General features: G+C 40.0%; 1 protein-coding gene across 5 annotated transcripts in view; it reads right to left on the minus strand.

The window, feature by feature from the left end:
* Window positions 1-18,470, minus strand: part of NR1H4 (nuclear receptor subfamily 1 group H member 4) — a 74,545-nt gene that overhangs the window by 38,179 nt on the left and 17,896 nt on the right. For 3 of the 5 annotated variants that reach the window (XM_027595775.1, XM_027595776.1, XM_027595777.2), the window contains one exon: window positions 3,083-3,448. In XM_027595775.1, the coding sequence (XP_027451576.1) occupies window positions 3,083-3,448 (366 nt within the window). Of the gene's footprint in view, window positions 1-3,082; window positions 3,449-9,453; window positions 9,720-18,470 lie in introns of those variants that run through there. The other 2 variants (XM_027595773.1, XM_027595774.1) reach the window with 1 other exon arrangement.

An 18,470-nucleotide genomic window follows, 5' to 3' on the forward strand; every position in this document is an offset into this window, starting at 1 on the left:
TTTTTTTTTTTTTTTTTTGCAGCGTGGAGGCTTAGAGAAGCAAAATATTCCATAAACTAAGAATTGGCTGGCCATTTATCCACAACACCTACTTCTACGCTAGTGTATGTTCTCTATTGTAAAGGCAGGAAAATGGGACAGTCTTTCCCAGACTCCCTTGCAGCTAATGTTGTGGATATGATTTAAGCTCTGTGGGACAGATGCCCTTTTAAGACTGTTGTCTCTGCTGGCAAGCAGAGCTGTGGAATTATGCTGTGGCAGTGTCTTGGTTTCCAGTTGCTAGCTTCAAGGGCACTGAAAGGCAAGACACAGGGCATTCATAATGTGTATATTAGATTTAGCTGACAAGCCATCGCTCTGGAGCCAGTAATTATGGTGCAGGCAGCTTTCTGATCCCTAGATGGCAGCTAAGGTGGTGCCTTTCTGGAGCCAACAGCTCTGTGTTAGCTTCCTGTTTCCCCATCTTCCTGACCGCAGCAATTCCCTGGCAGGCCAGTTCTACAGGGTGACCCTGAGCATCCTCTTGGAGACTCAGCATAGAACCTGCTCCTCTGCTCTTCCAACTTCTCCTGTATTAATTCCTTACTGCTTGAAATTTTGCTTTCTGTTTTATTTCGCTGAACTCTGACCAATATATTAAGTAACATCCTTACTCAGCCACAAATGAGTCTAGATTCAACGCATGCCTGTGAAACCCAAAAGTCCACACCCTTCTTTTGATGGAAAGCTACGGAGTAAGATTCATTTTGTATCTGGTTATAAGCACAGATACCCAAGGGGTGTGGGGGACCGAGCTGGCCAAGTTGTTAGACCTGCCTGGCACGGGGTACTGGTTCTTTCCCTTGTACTCTACCCTGTGCTGTGAACCTCCTCCCTATTCACTAAGCTAGGATAATTTTCATTTGTTTCCTCAAGAGAACATATACAAAGCACAAAGGAGTTCATTGTTGGCTTTTTAGTCACCAAAGCCTAAGCCTCAAGATCCCAGACACTAAATTTCACCAAGTTGGGAGACAAATAAAGAGAAAATGAAGAGAGCCAAGACATGTTAAGTGCATGAGAAGGCCCTGAGCTCTGTCCCTCCCACCTTCATGCCCAGACTGCACCCTGGGATGTGTGTATTGAAAGATTATAGAAACTCCATGTCATCCGAGAATCCCAGAACAGAAGAATTCTTGTGCCCTTTCCTGGAGACAGCCTGGAGAGGCACCTGGGGTTGCCTGTCCTTAGGGCGGCATAGGAGCAGACAAAACGGTCTCTCTGGGCAGTCAGGCATGCCAGCACCACACTGGCAGAACATCAGGAACCCACCCACCTGAGCTGCGGGACAGGAGGGAGGCCAGACAGGAAGGAGAGGTGTGCTCAAGACCCCAAAATGGAGCCTCGGAGACCCTTCCCACTGGTGACTGAAGACCAGCTAGAATAACACCCAACAGACCTTGCACTGTGTTAACAGCAGTGAAAACCAGAGCCCCACCCACGGTGCCCAATCCCTCCACGACGCTGCATAATCATGGAATTTAGACAAAACCCCAGAGAAAGGTGGGGTTTTTTGGGGGGAGGAAGGTGAGTAGAATAATCCTGAATTGAATGAAATATAGTTTCCATGAATTCAATCCAGCTATACAGTTCAATCCAGCTATACAAAATGAGTTTACGTGTCTCATATCCATGCCCTGAGTGTTGTACTCTCTCGCTACCCACCTTCCAGTTAATTCTCACACACCCTCCAGAGTCACTGGTCTACAACAGGGTCAGCAAACTACAGCTAGGCCTATGGGCCAAATTCAGCCTACTGCCTGTTTTTGTTGTTGGTGGTGGTGGTGTTGTTTTTAATTTCCTTTTATAGGTTAAGTAAATCCACGCTATGCCCCTTCTTTATGTGGGTGTGTTTGCAGAATTGATTAATCACAACAGAAACCGCTATGGTGCAAAGCCTAAAATATTTACTCTCTCTTTGCAGAAAAAAACATGGCCAACCCCTGATGAGCTTTTTCTTCCTGAATTCCCCCAAGGATGGGTTCTCTCTTGAGCACTTTTCTGTCCCCTTGTGTCCTACAACCCCACACTTTCCTGGTCCCCACCCCATCTCTGGCTTCCTTCTATAAACTTTAGGGGAGATTCTTCCCCTGCCCGCTTTTAAAGTCAGTGTTTTTTGGGGTTGTCCTAGGCATACTGGTTTCACTCCAGTCACCCTGGATGCCCCAGATTCTTCTTGGGACACCAAGTTTCACCAAGTGTTCACCTGTAAGAAGGTGAGCCGACGCAGATTACTGACTTCAGGGGTTTATTCCCTTGGCCCAGACAATACCAATACTTTGTCCATTGATTTAGTCAATATTAGCCTTGAGCAAATAGCTCAGAGTAGAATGATCACTCAGTAGGCAAGGATTAAAAGACAGGGTAGCCTAGTGGCCAACAGCAGAAGTTCTGGAATTAGATTTATAAGCTATAGATTTGAAGCTCCACCTCTAATTAGCTGTGAAGCCTTGAGTAAGTTGATTAACCTCCTGTGCTGCACTTTTTTCATCTATAAAATGGGAGTGAAGTATTAGAACTAAAAGGTTTACTATTGAGGTAAAATAAATACATCAGATAATAAAGTCTTATTCTCCTTGATCTCAGTTTTAAAAGAGATGAGTTCAACAGTTTCTCTTTCTTTCAAAAAACAACAGGGGTGCCTGAGTGGTGCCCGATTCTTGATTTCGACTCAGGTTGTGATCTTAGGACTGTGGGATTGAACCCCACGTCAAGCTCTGTGCTGGGTGTGGAGCCTGCTTGGGGTTCTCTCTCCCTCTCTCTCTCTACCCTTCCACCTGCTCGCTCTCTCTCAAAAACAAACAGAAAAAACCCATAATCTATAAATTTATTTTAACCATATGAGAGGTTGTAAATAGGAAATAGCTTACTTATATATAAGCTAAATACACTAAAAGTCTTTTCCTAGAGATTTAGAACAGGTAGGAGTGGAGGAAGAGAAAATGGGAAGTTATTTGGGAAAAGGGAAGAATCCAGTCTGAGGGATTTCAACAACCAATAGAGTAAAACCTCAAGGAGAAAATGGCCAACCAGAGATGCTTACCTTTACACCCCTCACAGGTCAGTGCATTATAATGGTATCCAGATGCTCTGTCTCCGCAAACAACACATAACTCATCCCCTTTTATTCTCCCTGCTGATGCACCCATTCGGGCCTTTTTTGCTACAGGAATCTCTGCTACCTCGATCTCTCCCTGGTAGAGAGCCTCAGCCGGCATTCGCCTGAGTTCATATATTCCAGGAGAATACCACTCCTCAGGCTGCTGGGGGTAGAAACCCAGGTTGGAATAATAGGATGATGAGGAAATCTGTGGTTGAACTTGCGGAAATGGAACATTGTTGTATTGTGAGTATGGTTCCACTTCTAGATTCTGTCCCAAAGGTCCTGCTGCTTGTTCTGTTAGTACACCTGAACAAGAGTAACAAAATTGGAATTAATGTCTAAGAAAAGACCAAAATTTAACTATATAAAAATTGACAACTTTTTTACAGCCAAAAAAAAAAAAACACTGCAAAAGGATTTAATGACGAATTACAAGCTCAGAAAAATATCTGCAACATAAAAGACAGACCAAAGACTCATATTGTTAATAGGTAAAAAGCACTTGCAAACCAATAAGAAAAATTCAACAACCCCATGGGGGGAAACAAGGATAAAGGATATGAGTGGACAGTTTTTAGAAATACAAACACAAAATGTTTTATAAACGTACAAAAATGCACTCACTTATCAACAATTAAATTTAAATTTAAACTGCAATATAAAATACGACCATGTTCATCCTCAAATGAGTAAAGGTTAAAAATGCTCAATAGAACAGCAAACATTCTTAGATGACAATTTTTCAGTATCTTAGCATTTGAAACTCAAATACTCTTTTAACCCAGCAATTAGACTGCAAGGAAATTTATTTTAGAGATAGGCATGTATCTGTGTGAAAGGCTTCTGTAAAGATGTCCATGTGCAGGAACATCTATAAAAACTATAAATCAGGAACAATTTAAATATCCACCAATAGGAGTCTGGTTTAAATAAATTACATTATGTCTATGCACTGAAATACTATGTAGATGTGAAACAATGATTTAGATCTATATGTACCGATAAAGAAAGGTTTCTATGATATGATGCTATTTGAAAATATTAAACTATAGAATAATATATATATTTATGTGGGTATTAAAAGAACAATGTGTGTGTGCACACGCATGCACAAGGCAAATTTCTGCATGATACAAAAGAAACTGGATGATGGTGACTGGAAAGTGAGATTGTTGCTTTGTTTTCTGGGGTGGGAGGTTGCACAGTCTTTCCACTGTTTGTAACTTTGCCATGTAGATTAGTATTTTAATCATGGTAAAACAAAGAAGGAGCTTAAAAAAAAAAAAAAAAGGAGTACAGTGCCTGGAATTGCGAGTGTGGTTCAAATCCCAGTCCTGTTACTTATTTTCTGTGTGCATGTTGGTAATTTATTTAATGTCTTTAAGGATCAAATTTCTCTTCATAAACCAGGGAATAATAGGTACCTCATTAGGTTGATGTGAGAATTAAACAAGATAACGCATGCCAACCACTTCGCTAAATGTTTGGCACACAAGGAGTGCCTGATAAATTATAGTTGCCATTAAAATAGTAATAATAATTATTATTCTACTGCCATTATTACAAAATGAGACTTTTAGCTATAAAACCTCTAGGTATTAGAAAACTATCAGGTTGTGAAAATGCTTCTATTTCCTAGAAACACAATCTACTACTCTAGAAAATAAAAATATTTAAACTATGCAAAACACTAAAAAATTTAATAAACTAAATAAGATAGAGGAGAATATACAAATGTGTCTAACTCTTCAAAGGATGGTCAGGCAACCCTAGACTGAAATTCCAACTCCACCTCCGATGAACAGTGGGACTTTGGGTAAATTCCTGAAACTACTGATGAACCCCAGTTTTGATGGCAGTTTTGATCCTACCTTTTCTTTTCCAGCCATTTCTCCTGTTTTGACTTCTCTAATCCTTGAATGTGCATTGCTGCCTCCAGACTCAGGACCTCCCTTCCCCACCCTGAGCTCTGCTGCTTCCTGAGCCTGGAACCTTCTGCAACATAGCCATTTGCTCACAGGGCTTCATCTCACTATTCTCCACTTATCTATCTCTAAATTTCCTTTTAAGTATAGCTTCTCTTGGGAAGTCTTCCCTGACTCTAGGTCCCTGGGTGTTCTGAGTCTAGTTACATGGTACTTACCTATCCTCCCCTGGGCTGCCCTTTGGTCATCTCTAAAGAAAAGACTTCATGTTCGATGACCTTAAAGTTCTCCTTTATATCTAAAATCTCCATAAGTATATGACTAATAGACTACGGGCGTGAGAATTCAGGGCTCTTCTATAATGGCAAAGTGGAATATATGCATATCAAAAGTTTGTTGAAAAGAATGCTTTCTGCATTGATCCAGAAAAAGATTGTCGAAGCACAAAGTATACACTATCTGGGCAAAAATTAACTTCCTGTCTTTTATGCCTGACTTCTCCATATAAAACCAGCACTGAGTCAGTATATCTGACAAAGTTTGGCAATGGTGCCTTGTCTTATTACCACAAAATGGAAGAATATGAAAAGACGATATGATTACAGCGAAAAGAAGAGATAAAATATACTCAAAATCCTGATCTATTTCATAATTAAATATGACTAAAATTTGTTGAGTGAATAGGTTTGAAAAGAACTGAAAAGCATTAAAAGCACTAGTTTCACTTATACTTATTGCTGAATTTTATCCTCCAACTGATCTTACCCCATCAATTACCTGTTCCCACCCCCAAACCCAGAATCTTTCTGCCTGCAGATCCAGTAAGGTGAAGCAACTTGCCTGAGGTCAAACAATTAATGATAGAATCTGGATTTTACAAAATCCAGGGAAATGTGTGATTTTTTTTCCTCACGTGATAATTCCAAGATCGCAATGCATTGTTTCAATAAAACTAGTATTCTTGTAATCAACAGACACAATGTAGTCCCAACTGAAGTCAGATTATGGTATCAATATCATATCGGTCTTTGGAATCATTTCAAGCAAAATGGAAAGCTTTTGCAAAAACATGGATACTATTACAAGAAAACATGGTAAGAATACGAGAACAGCACATAATATTACTAAATAATGCTTCTATCCTCAAAGCACATCCACTTGTAATATTTCAGTGTCCCCACCAAATCTCCACAGCATGCAGGCAACTTATAATAAAAAGCCCAGCATGGTCAACATCACCCAAAATATTGGGATTAGAACAACTTCCATCGTTAACTGACTGTGAGACTTTGAACGACTGCCTAAAACTTTTCTGTTTTAATTTCTTCTGTAAAAGGGGACTATTAACACCCAGGCTTGCTATCTGCTATCTGCTATCTCATAAGGTTGTTCTGAGTATAGAATAAAGTAGTTGAGAAAAGGTTTTGATAAGTTGGATGCCAAAAAACATGTTTGTTTCCTAAAGAGCCTAGCAAAATCCTGATTTTAATAGTTAGCTGATAGTTAATTAGTAATTATTAACACTTGGTCTGTTTTGATAACATAAGTTTAGGATACTTCTTTCAATTATAGATATATACTGAACACTTGCTATTTTCCAGACAGTGTGCTAGCCTCTGAGAATACAATAGTGAACGAGACAGAATACAGATACAAAAGGCCCCCCCAGTCACTCTCTATACATGCGAGCACATGTGTTTGTGTGTGTGTGTTTGTGTGTGTGTGTGTGTGTGTGTGTCTAGAGATGTCAAGGGCTGGGACAAAAACAAGCAAACAAATACCAGAACTTTCTGATAGAGCATCAGATGTGGAATGCAAAGAGTAGGTCAACTTTAAAATATGCTTTCTAAAAAAGTAAATTTATTTCTATTTTAATACAATTTAAAGGGAATAATAATATATGAATATATACCTATAAATTTAGATTTATCAGTGCTTTTCCAGAATCAGTATATCAAAAAGTGGGGGAATTTGTACTCCTTTATGACAGGTAATGCTCCCTGAGAGTTTAGGAAGAGCTTTTTTTTTTTTTTGCGACTTATTTATTTATTTTAGAGAGAGCGCAAGCAGGGGAGGGGCACAGGGAGAGGGAGAGGAAGAGAATCTCAAGCAGACTCCCCACTGAGCACAGAGCCCAAGGTGGGGCTCAATCTCAGGACCCTGCTGATATCATGACCTGAGCCAAAATCAAGAGTTGGACACTTAACCTATGAGCCACCCAGGTGCTCCTAGGAAGAGCTTTTAAACGGGAACACAAGAACAGACAGACCCCTGGGGTGTCTGAGACCTCCTGCAAAGGAAAGCAAAACTCTTCTGAGTAGAGAGTCTCTAGCATTCAGCAGTTTCTCTAAAGGGATACCATCTAAGGGAAATTTCTGAGGTGATAGAAATGTTTTGTATCACCAATATGGTAGCCACTAACCATATAAGAATATAGAACACTTGAAATGTGGCTAGTGATATTGAGAAACTGAGTTTTAAGTTTTATTTAATTTTAATAAGTAAAATTAAAAATTACATAGCCACATGTGACTAGCAACCAGGAGTTTGTGATCAAAATCCCTGTGTACCCAAATGGGAGAATCAGGTTCATGTTGTAATGAAGGCACTTTGCCATGATCTCACAGTTTGTTCCTGATGAGCCTGGTAAGGGTTCACATTATATCCATTTTTTTACCCCTGGCACAATGCTGACCATAGTAAATGTTTCATGATCTTTTGTTAAAATGTTTCATGAATGGGAAAATTGCCTTCTCTGCCTTCCTTTAATCCTAATCCATGGTTTCTTAACTAGATGATACGGCTTCATTTGTAAGCTGTTGGCCATTCGTGGCCTCTGCGACGTTGGTGCCTTTCCCTGGCTAGCCGGCTGATCACCTCCTCTGTGAGGCCTCTCCTAGCTCCCCTTGGTTAATCTCGCGTACTCTCTGTCTGCACCATTACTGTAGCACACAGAAGCATATACAATCGTTTGGTTTGTTTATAGGCTTGTCCTCTACGCTAAACTTGAAGTGGTATGACACACTTGTTACAAGGGCCCTGCTGCATAGACAAATCTGGATTCAATTCACCTGCAACTTGCTAGATGAATGAATTTGGCAACGATGTTGAACTTCTTTAAGCTTCTCTTCCTCCCTCTATAATGTGGAATAATACAGTACCTGGGTGAAAGGTTGTAATACAGATAAGCTAAGACAAAGAATGTAAACTGCATCGTGCCAGACACAGAATAAACATTCAATGCATTTTATTTTATTGTTGTGGTAAGCCTGTGAACTCTTTGGGGAATATATTAGGTTATATTCCCCCCCCCGCCACCTTTTTTTTTTCATTCCTGATGCCTTACACAAAGCCTAACACAGTGTGCTTAATAAATATCTGTTAAATGTAAATGATGGAAAAATTCGCTTCTCCTGCCTTCTAACTAATTTCCTAAATACAGTGTCAGTCACTTTTATACATCATATTTAAGTAAAATAGTATGCTGCTAAGTCTATGATCAAAAATATGTTCAAAATTATAATTATTGTAAAAATGATTAGAGTTTCTCTTTTAAGTGAAAATATAAAACATAAGATTCTGTTTTGAAAAAAATATTAAAATAGACAATATTATATTATATAGTCTACATTTTAATTATAATCTATGTTTTACTTCAGAGAAAACAAATAGCCTAAGCCTAAAGCTGAACTCTTTATTCATCTGATTTTCCATTGATTTGGGAGAAATCTGCTATGAAACTAATTTAGTAAATCAGTGTTTCTCAATCTCTTTTTATTTTTCTCACCACAACCCATAGTTTGAAATACATTTTATATCATAATTCCTTTGTACACTTAAACATATGTAGAAGTAATTGAAACAAGATTTCCATGAAATAACACTTATCCTCACTTCTTGAAGTGCATTCTGACATTTCTACTCTATTTCTATTCTATTCTGTTCTATTCTATTCTATTCTGTTCTATTCTATTCATTTTCAATGGTGGTCATAAGCCACAAATAGACTTCATGACCCACTAGGATCTGAGACATACCATTTTTTAAAACACTGCATTAAGTAACGTACTTCAAAGTGCTTTTTCAAGTGTCTACAGGCATTAATGTTAGAACTGCCTAGTGTTTAACTTGAAAAAATCTTGCTAATTTCACATAATATTTAATGAACAATTTTAGGGAAAACATACTTAGATTTTATCTCAATGAGATACTCACCTGCCTCAAATCCTCAAAAATTACCCCCCCCCAACTTCTCACCCCAGTCTTCCAGATCTGACTGAGACATCTTCGACAGAGATCTGTTGCTAAAATCTCAAACAAAAGCCCCCCACTTCCTCAGTCCAATTGCAAAGATTCGGCCAAGAGCACCTGTGAATAGTGTCTTACCTTTATCAGGCTTCATGCTCATCATTTCCATGATAAATCCTGATGATGTGTGCCTATGGCGAGGACTACTTTGAATTGGATTTTCTAACCCCTGAAACTGCATTACCATTCTTAGCTTACTCACAGCAACTGAAAATGAGACTAGGTAAGGAGCAATAGAGGCCAGAGGTTCTTTGGTTTACTGATTAACTTCATTACAGAGAAGAATATTTGTAAATGTTTATGAGAAAAGTCCTCAATGCCAAGTTGCCTAGTAAGCTGGAAACCAGTGTCTTAGCTAAATATTTTTGGGGAGCACTTTCCAGGTTTAGAACTTAATATGTAGAGTAGGTTTCTGTTCAGTGGCTCTAAAAGTGGATTTGGGGTCAAGTGTCATGCTCTGTGTCTTGACATTTGTTCCTATCCATATAATTTTGTTATGTCAGGAAGCATTAAAGCATAATGCTTAACAGTATAAGGCCAAATGATCTGGGTTTATATCCAATGTTAGTGGAAGTGTGTCCTCTCCCTCCAAACTGGTATGTTGAAGTTCTAATCCACCACAGCATGCGACATTATTTGGAGAGAGGCTTTTTATAGAGGTAATCAAGTTAAAACGAGGTCATGAGGGTGGCCTCTAATCCCATATAACTGGTGTCGTTATACAAATGGGAAATGTATACACTGAGACAGACAGACATAAAGAGAAGACTGTATAAAGAGATACAGGGAAAAGACAGTCATCTACAAGCCAAGGAGAGGTTCAGGAATAGACACTTCCCCCACAGGCTTCAGAAGGAATCAACCGCTAACCTCTTGATTTTGGACTTCTAGCCTGAAGAACAGTGAAACAATCCATTTCTGTTCTTTAAGCCACCCAGTCTGATCCTTCATTACAGGCTCCTCAGCAAACTAATACAACGAGACTCCCTTGGTACTCACTAGCTCTGTGGACATGGACAAATTCCTGAACCATTTTCTTTCACCATTTCCTCACCTGTAAAATGGGGCTGATAACCATACAACCTCATAGAGTTACTATGAGCATTAAATAAGATAATGTTTATAAATGCTTAGCACAGTGGGTGGTTACACACCATCATTACATTGATGTTATGATTATTTGGCTTTGGACTCAGGTTGTAGGGTGGCTTGCTTACTGAGTAGGAATAATTTCTGCAGCATAACCTGTGGATATCAAGCCTATGATTGTTGGTTATTTTTTGGAAGAGAGGACTTTGGAATAGGATTCAGTAGGCCCAGGGTTAAGCTCACACTTAATGCAACCAGACGTCCTGTAGAACCTTAGGTCAGTCTCTCAGCTTCTGTGGGCCTCATTTGTCTACATCAACAGATGGTAAAACATAGATAATAATCCCTGCCCTACTTCCCTCATAGATGTGTTGTGAAGATAAAAACACAATAAATAAGCAGTTTGAAAGGCAAAAGTGATCTATATAAATGCAATCATCATTGCCAAGACATTTCTATAGCCTTCACACATTTACAAGTGGTTCCATATGCATTACATCATTTGATCCTAGTTGCATCCTCTGAGGAAGGTATTTTTTATGATGCCCTATCTTCTACTGTATTTTATAGACTCTACAAGGAAAATCAGGATGCTAAGTGATTTGTCTAAAGTCATGCGATTAGTGAGGCATTAAGTTAGGACTTTAAACCAGGTCTTCTGACTCAAACTCCGTGGTTGAAACACTTAGGCACACTTGCCCTCATTGCCATGAAAGAGGAAAAGAGTGATGGTCCATGGTTATGTCTCAGTTTGGATTGCCAAATTAAGACTTATGGTTTGCAAAGCTATTCTCAATCCTCAGTCTACTTCTGACCTCATTCTCCTCTCCTCACAACCCCAGAGCTATCATTGCCTTGGGAGGACCATGGGTGGGAGAGCTACCCAGAAGATGTAAACCAGGGCAAACTATCTCTGAATCTTCTATCTTATTTTTTTTAAGATTTTATTTATTTATTTGACAGAGAGAGAGAGAGCATAAGCAGGGGGAGCAGCAGGCAGAGGGAGAGGGAGAAGCAGGCTCCCTGCTGAGCAAGGAGTCCAATGTGGGGCTCAATCCCAGGACTCTGGGATCATGACCTGAGCCGAAGGCAGATGTTTAACCGAATGAGCCACCCAGGTGCCCCAATAAATCTTATTATTATTTTTTTTGGATGTAGTGTTCCATGATTCATTGTTTGTGCATAACACCCAGTGCTCCACGCAGAACATGCCCTCTTTAATACCCATCACCAGGTTAACCCATCCCCCCACCCCCCTCCCCTCTAGAACCCTCAGTTTGTTTTTCAGAGTCCATCATCTCTCATGGTTGGTCTCCCCCTCCGATTTCTGCCCCTTCATTCTTCCCCTCCTGCTATCTTCTTCTTCTTTTTTTTTCTTAACATATATTGCATTATTTATTTCGGAGGTACAGAACTGTGATTCAACAGTCTTGCACAATTCACAGCACTCGCCATAGCACATACCCTCCCCAATGTCTATCACCCAGCCACCCCATCCCTCCCACCCCCCCCACCACTCCAGCAACCCTCAGTTTCTTTCCTGAGATTAAAAATTCCTCATATCAGTGAGGTCATATGATACATGTCTTTCTCTGATTGACTTATCTCACTCAGCATAACACCCTCCAGTTCCATCCACGTTGTTGCAAATGGCAAGATCTCATTCCTTTTGATGGCTGCATAATATTCCATTGTGTATATATACCACCTCTTCTTGATCCATTCATCTGTCGATGGACATCTTGGCTCTTTCCACAGTTTGGCTATTGTGGACATTGCCGCTGTAAACATTGGGGTGCACGTACCCCTTCGGATCCCTACATTTGTATCTTTGGGGTAAATACCCAGGAGTGCAATTGCTGGATCATATGGTAGCTCTATTTTCAACTGTTTGAGGAACCTCCATACTGTTTTCCAGAGTGGTTGCACCAGCTTGCATCCCCACCAACAGTGTAGGAGGGTTCCCCTTTCTCCCATCCCCGCCAACATCTGTCGTTTCCTGACTTGTTAATTTTTAGCCATTCGGACTGGTGTGAGGTGGTATCTCATTGTAAATCTTATTATTTTTTCTAAAGATTTTATTTATTTATTTGAGAGAGAGAGAGAATGAGAGATAGAAAGCACGAGAGGGAAGAGGGTCAGAGGGAGAAGCAGACTCCCTGCTGAGCAGGAAGCCCGATGTGGGACTCGATCCCGGGACTCCAGGATCATGACCTGAGCTGAAGGCAGTCGCTTAACCAACTGAGCCACCCAGGCGCCCAAATCTTATTATTTTTTAAAAAAGAATTCTCTACTGACTTTCTCAATGGTCAAACAAATGGGCCTCTTGCCCTCAGAAACTGCTATACTAACAAGGAAATGAGTAGGACAATTTAGCTGATCCAGGAAACTGTTGTTGCTGAGTGAAATTCACAGAGGATATTCTCATAAGACTGACTGGACCCCTTTGCTTCTCTCTTAGTGATGCCCTACTGCCTCATGCTGTTTTTTTTTTCTAAAAATACATTTTTCCCCTGCCATTCTGTGCACTGAAATACTAGCCACTAGCCATATATGGCTACTTAAATTTAAATTAATTTAATTTAATTAGAATAAATTCCTCAGTTATGCTAGTTTTATTTTAAGTGTTTGATAGCCACATATGGATAGTGGCTACTGCACTGGACAAAGCAGATCTAGAATATTTCATCATCATGAAAAGTTTTTTTTTTTTTTTTTGAGCATTGTGAATTGTGTAAGACTGATGAATCACAGACCTGTACCTCTGAAACAAATAATACATTATATGTTAAAAAAAATCATCATGGAAAGTTCTATTGGTCCTGTTGCATATGGTACTTGGGAGCAATGTGAATGACATGTTATGCATGGTAAGTGGGAGTATCAGCTATGAACCCATGAAAAAAGGGAAGTCCCAGAGCCAATGTTGGCAATGCTTTTCTGAAAACTATCCTTGAGAAGAGAGTTGGTCAATAGACTTTGAGTAATTTAATCTCATTGGAAAGTCTTTCTCCACTGAGAAGGTGAAGTGTTCTCTTTGCCTTGTTCCTTAACCATCCAATTCTAATTGCTTATCCTGATTATATTCTGGATGCCACTTATTACCTATGGAACCTTAAGCATATTATTGAACATCTTTAAATCTCCGCTTTCTCACCAGTAAAAAGGGAATAATAAGGGTATGTACCTCATAGGATGTTGTGAGAATTAATATCAGTGGCAGATAGTTATGGAGCACTTATGATGTGCCAGGCATTCTTCTGAGAACTTGATTAAATAAAGCAAGTCACTTGCATAAAGTTGAGGCATTTGCCTAAGACCTCATACCCATAAATGACAGAGATGAACTTGAATGCAAGAAGTCTGCTAACAAATCTAAAATGTATTTAAGCATGATATCTGTCATGTAGAAAGCACCCAAGAAATAGTGGCTGTTACCATTATCACAATTTTTTTTATTCCTGAAGATGTATAAGTTTGCAACCTGATTTTATAGTCAACCTTCCTCAGCTTATTCTGAACATCCTTGAGATCTGTTTCTTAGCCTGCAAGGTTGAGAGCAAGGCCGTGGATGGCAATGGAGTTGCCCACCAGCCCACAAGTGTCCATCACCTATCTATAATTCTTCATCTCCCTCCATGCTTTTTCCAAACTATTCATGCCTTATCAAAAGAAGTAGTAGTCCATTTTGCCATAAAGAAGGTCTCTGTCGGTGGTTCTCTACATCCTACCATTTCTTAACTCCACTAACAAGGGTTACCAGATCTGAGATTCCTGGGAGAGTAAAAAACCAAGCCATAGTGAATTAATAAGAATCTTAGATATTGCATAAATCTGTGGAAAAGATGTGGGTCAGAAACAATACTTAAATTATGCTAAAACAAAGTTTCAGTTTTGTCTGAGCCAATGGTATCTTTCCATCTTCTGGAAATTTTCGGCTGTGATTTACCCATTAGATCAGAACTACCTTCACTTGAGTTAAACCCAGTGAGATAAACCCAGTCAATTCAGATACCTGAAGTCAAATTCAGAAATATTCCACAAAACTGCATCTCAAGACCTTGAATTTTAAAACATCTGGCTGATTCTGTAACATCTGAAAGATTCTTTTAATTTAAGCAAAAGACATAAGCAAGAATTTGATTCCAAAGTAAGTATCTTCTAATAAAAATAAAGCTTTACTCAGAGAAAACAGGCATAAGCAGCTGAGAGAAGCACAAAGTAATGAAAAATAGCTAAAGGAAAGGGATTATGGGAGAGAGGCCTCCTGCCACTTGCTGGGCCTCATTCAGAATGGGTCTTTGGAAAGACTATTAGATATCCTGAAAAAATTAATATAAAAACATGGATTCTACAGCTATTGTTAGCAATGCTGTAATATCAAGATGAGATAGAACATGTGTTTCCTTCTTTAGGGCACCCAGATATTTATTTCCATACTGTTGGTTTTTGTTGGCTCCATGAAGATTCTTTGCATTCAACAATGTAAGATAAATAGAACTTCCTTCCCTTAACGAGTAGAGCGGTGTTTGTCATTTCAACAATTTAAATAATAACAACTACATTGCAAACTCTGGATTAATTATGTTATGTGATGCCTTCAGAACCCTTTCCCACGGAGCCATTCAATTCTCCTAGCAAGCTGTGACGTGTCATCATTATCCCTGTTTACAAGGGACAAAACTAAACTTCAGAATGTCTCCATGGCCTCCAAGACTATTTCTCTCAATTTCATTGCTTATTTCCACTCACATTCAGTGAACTTTCCCCCATATCCCTAAGCTAAGAGAACCAGGACTCACTGCACTGGGAACAATAGGTAGGGGAGCATGAGACAGTACCTTCTCTTGCTTCTTCTGTCTATTGTTAGAATGCTTTCCTGTTAGTCTGAAATTCTGCAGTTTTCTGAGTTCTTAAAGCACAATTTGCTAAAAGAATACACAGGTTGTATTTAACATGCCATCTCCTACCCTATTCACCATTGCAAACCATGGGAAGCTGTGGACTTTGCCATTATTACCTTTTATTATGCACTAATTGCATAAAGATCCTGCCTTCTTCACTCATCAGAGAAGCCTTTCTCAATTCACTAAATTAGTATTTGACCAAGTTTCCTGGCTTGCAGGATGTCCCAAAGGAAAAGAGACTTATGTCTTTTGGGTCACCATGTCCTTCCATGCCAAGTCCTGTGTGTGGATTGAGTTACCAATGAGCTAGATTCCCATCTGGATTTGTCAGGGACATTTGGCTGCAGAATAAATTAAAGGACCTCACAAGGTCATTCCAGCCCCATCTCTACAATTCCACTCTGTCTAAGGTTCTTTCCTTCTTTTCTGCAAGGACCAGCCTAAGAAAACAGAACTATAGAGCAAATCCGCACTATCCCCCCTCCCCCTCAAAATCTTAGCCTTCCTTTGAGTATTTAAACTGATTTGGGGGAAAAATCCCATTTATAGTATGTGGCAAACCCCTCTGGTGGCAGTGTCACATCCTTCAGCCAACCCCTCATTTCAGCTGTAGCCACAGCAAATGATCACACGTGAGCTCAGACTCACCTTGTACTCAGTCTGTCATTTCAGGAGCATGCCACACAATTTTTGCTTTCTGCCCAGAACTTCTCCAACATCATAGGAGAGAGACCACTTGGCTTGATTCCACTCGGAGTAGTAAAAGCACAACCCAGAAGTGCCAGAGAGCTCATGCCCCCAACGGTGATCTTCATCCTGTTAGTAACTGTACCAGTTCCTAGTCCCTCAGAAGACAATTCTCCATGCTACTCCCCAGGGGTGTCAGGTTCCCCCATCCACCTCAGTGACCCTCACATCTCATCTCATGTTGGCTTTCCTCTTTCCCTGTCTCGTGACCCTAGTCTTTTGCTTCCACAACCCATCATCACCTCTCACATAAACTGCCTGCATATAAGTCCTTGCTTCAGGCTCTTCTCCTCAGGGTAACCGTTCATACATGTGGAGCTGCTTCCCCTTCCCCTTAAGCAAAGCCTTCAGAGAGTGAGGGGTCCATAGCCACCTCTGGAAGACACTGAAAGGCCTCACTCCAGAGGTCATGACTGTCTCTGGTGCCCATGAGTGAGTACTCATCAGTATTTACTGAATAATCTTCATATTGTCTTCCTAATGTCCTAACATGGAGATTTCATTATGGCCCTTATAGTCACCTGCATGGGGGAGGACCATACCTAATGCCACCTTAAAAGTCACATCGTGTGCCGAATGAGTACCAATGAGTCCAAGTCACCACTTTCTGGCACAACTGTAGCAATTTGTGTACTCAAATGTTAAAACTAGGCAGTGGTTCCAGAATTCCCAGTCTAATAATCTCCTTTTACTCTTGCTGGTTAATGGGAATGCAAGGTCCAGAGCCAGTTCTCTAGACCCTTTCAACTGCCCTAAATAAAAATGAAAAGACAAGGCCCTTCCGAGTCTATTCCAGATTTTGAGCTTTTGCATTTACTATTTCCTCCACCTAGAATGTTCTCCTTGGCTTCTTGCCTTTCAGTCTCAACTCAGTTGTCAACTCCTCAGAGGCCTTCTCCGATCACACATTAGAATAGCCCCATCCTTCCAGTTACTCTGATATCACCCTTTCTTGTTGTTTTCGTAGCACTCACGACTACCTAATGTTATTTTGCTTCTTTATTTATTTGCATGTTTATTGTGAGTCTACCCTCCTCTAGGATCTTGCCTGTCTTATTCCCTGCTTTATTCCAATGCCCAATATATAGTTGTTACTCAATGTTTGGGTAAAGACATAATAGCTATCCATATTCTCTACCATAAGCCTCACTCTCCTGTGTTGTAACAACATGATAGCTGTTATTCATTACACAGACCATTGGAAAAGAACTCCACTCTCCAGCTAGTTGAGCCCATGGGTTAACACTTGCGAGTCTCTGGCGTATCTCAAAAACCAGGAATGGTGAGTTAGGCACTGCCAGTTACTCATCCATGGGGCAGAGTGTTTTCCCTGGTGCTCTGCATCCTAAGCTCAGGGTGGGAAGCCCAAAGAATCCATCAGTGTCATCAGGACACAAAAGAAGATGGGGAGGAGGAATAAGGAAATTAAAATGCAAGGCTTCATCCACCCCTTCGGCATACCTTTAGCTCAGGTTTGTTAAGTAGAGTGAGGCTGAGGGCCTGGGAGGAAAGAGATGTAATAAAAATACTTAGAGCTAGCGCTAGAACTTAGTGCAGAAAAGGAAAATGTGTCCCAATGGCCACACTGGATATTAGTTTATCAGGAGAGAAGACCAGATGAAGATTTGAGGAAACTGCTCCAGCCAGGATTAACAGCTGTGCTTGCAGCTCACGCAGCTTATACTTTCAGAAATCTTAATGACAGTGTTAGGAAACAAGATGAGAACGTGGTCTAGCAAAGGAGAGCTGAAGGAAAAGCAACACTGAAAGCATGAGTCACAGTGCTTCCTTAAGCAATCATTCCCAGATGCTTCTAACTTGACAGCACCCCCACAACTTTTTTCTATCTGCTCACATCTTTTTCACCTCATGTTTGATGAGGTCAGCCTTCAATCTAACGTGCTTGCTTAGAGATCTTACCATGTAATCATAAAATTTCAGTGAGGTGAAAAAATAATCTTAGGTGAAATTTTCCTTAGTCTATGATAATGCACTTAGAGTTCTAATTATCCTGTGAGTTCTGATTAGTAGACAAAAATTATGAAGATGTCTATGCACTGACTATTTTAAGGACTAATAGAAGGGTAGACCAGAAGCAAATGGTCAGGTAGCTGGATAGGGAAGTAGGGCCCATTGGCCTTGAATGCACACACATGATGAAGAAAAGCCAAATGGAAGAAATAAGACAAGTATGTCTGAGAACCGGCATTTCATAAATAATTACTACTGCCATTGGTCTTTCTGAGAGTTACTGGTAAATATCTCTTTTTCCCCCTAAACCTCTTTTCTCCTTTCCTTTATTTATTACTTGATTCTTATTTATCAAATGCAAACTGGGGTTAATAAAATATG

This window comes from Zalophus californianus, chromosome 9, assembly GCF_009762305.2.
Source record: "Zalophus californianus isolate mZalCal1 chromosome 9, mZalCal1.pri.v2, whole genome shotgun sequence".
In the NCBI taxonomy this organism is placed as follows: Eukaryota; Metazoa; Chordata; class Mammalia; order Carnivora; family Otariidae; genus Zalophus; species Zalophus californianus.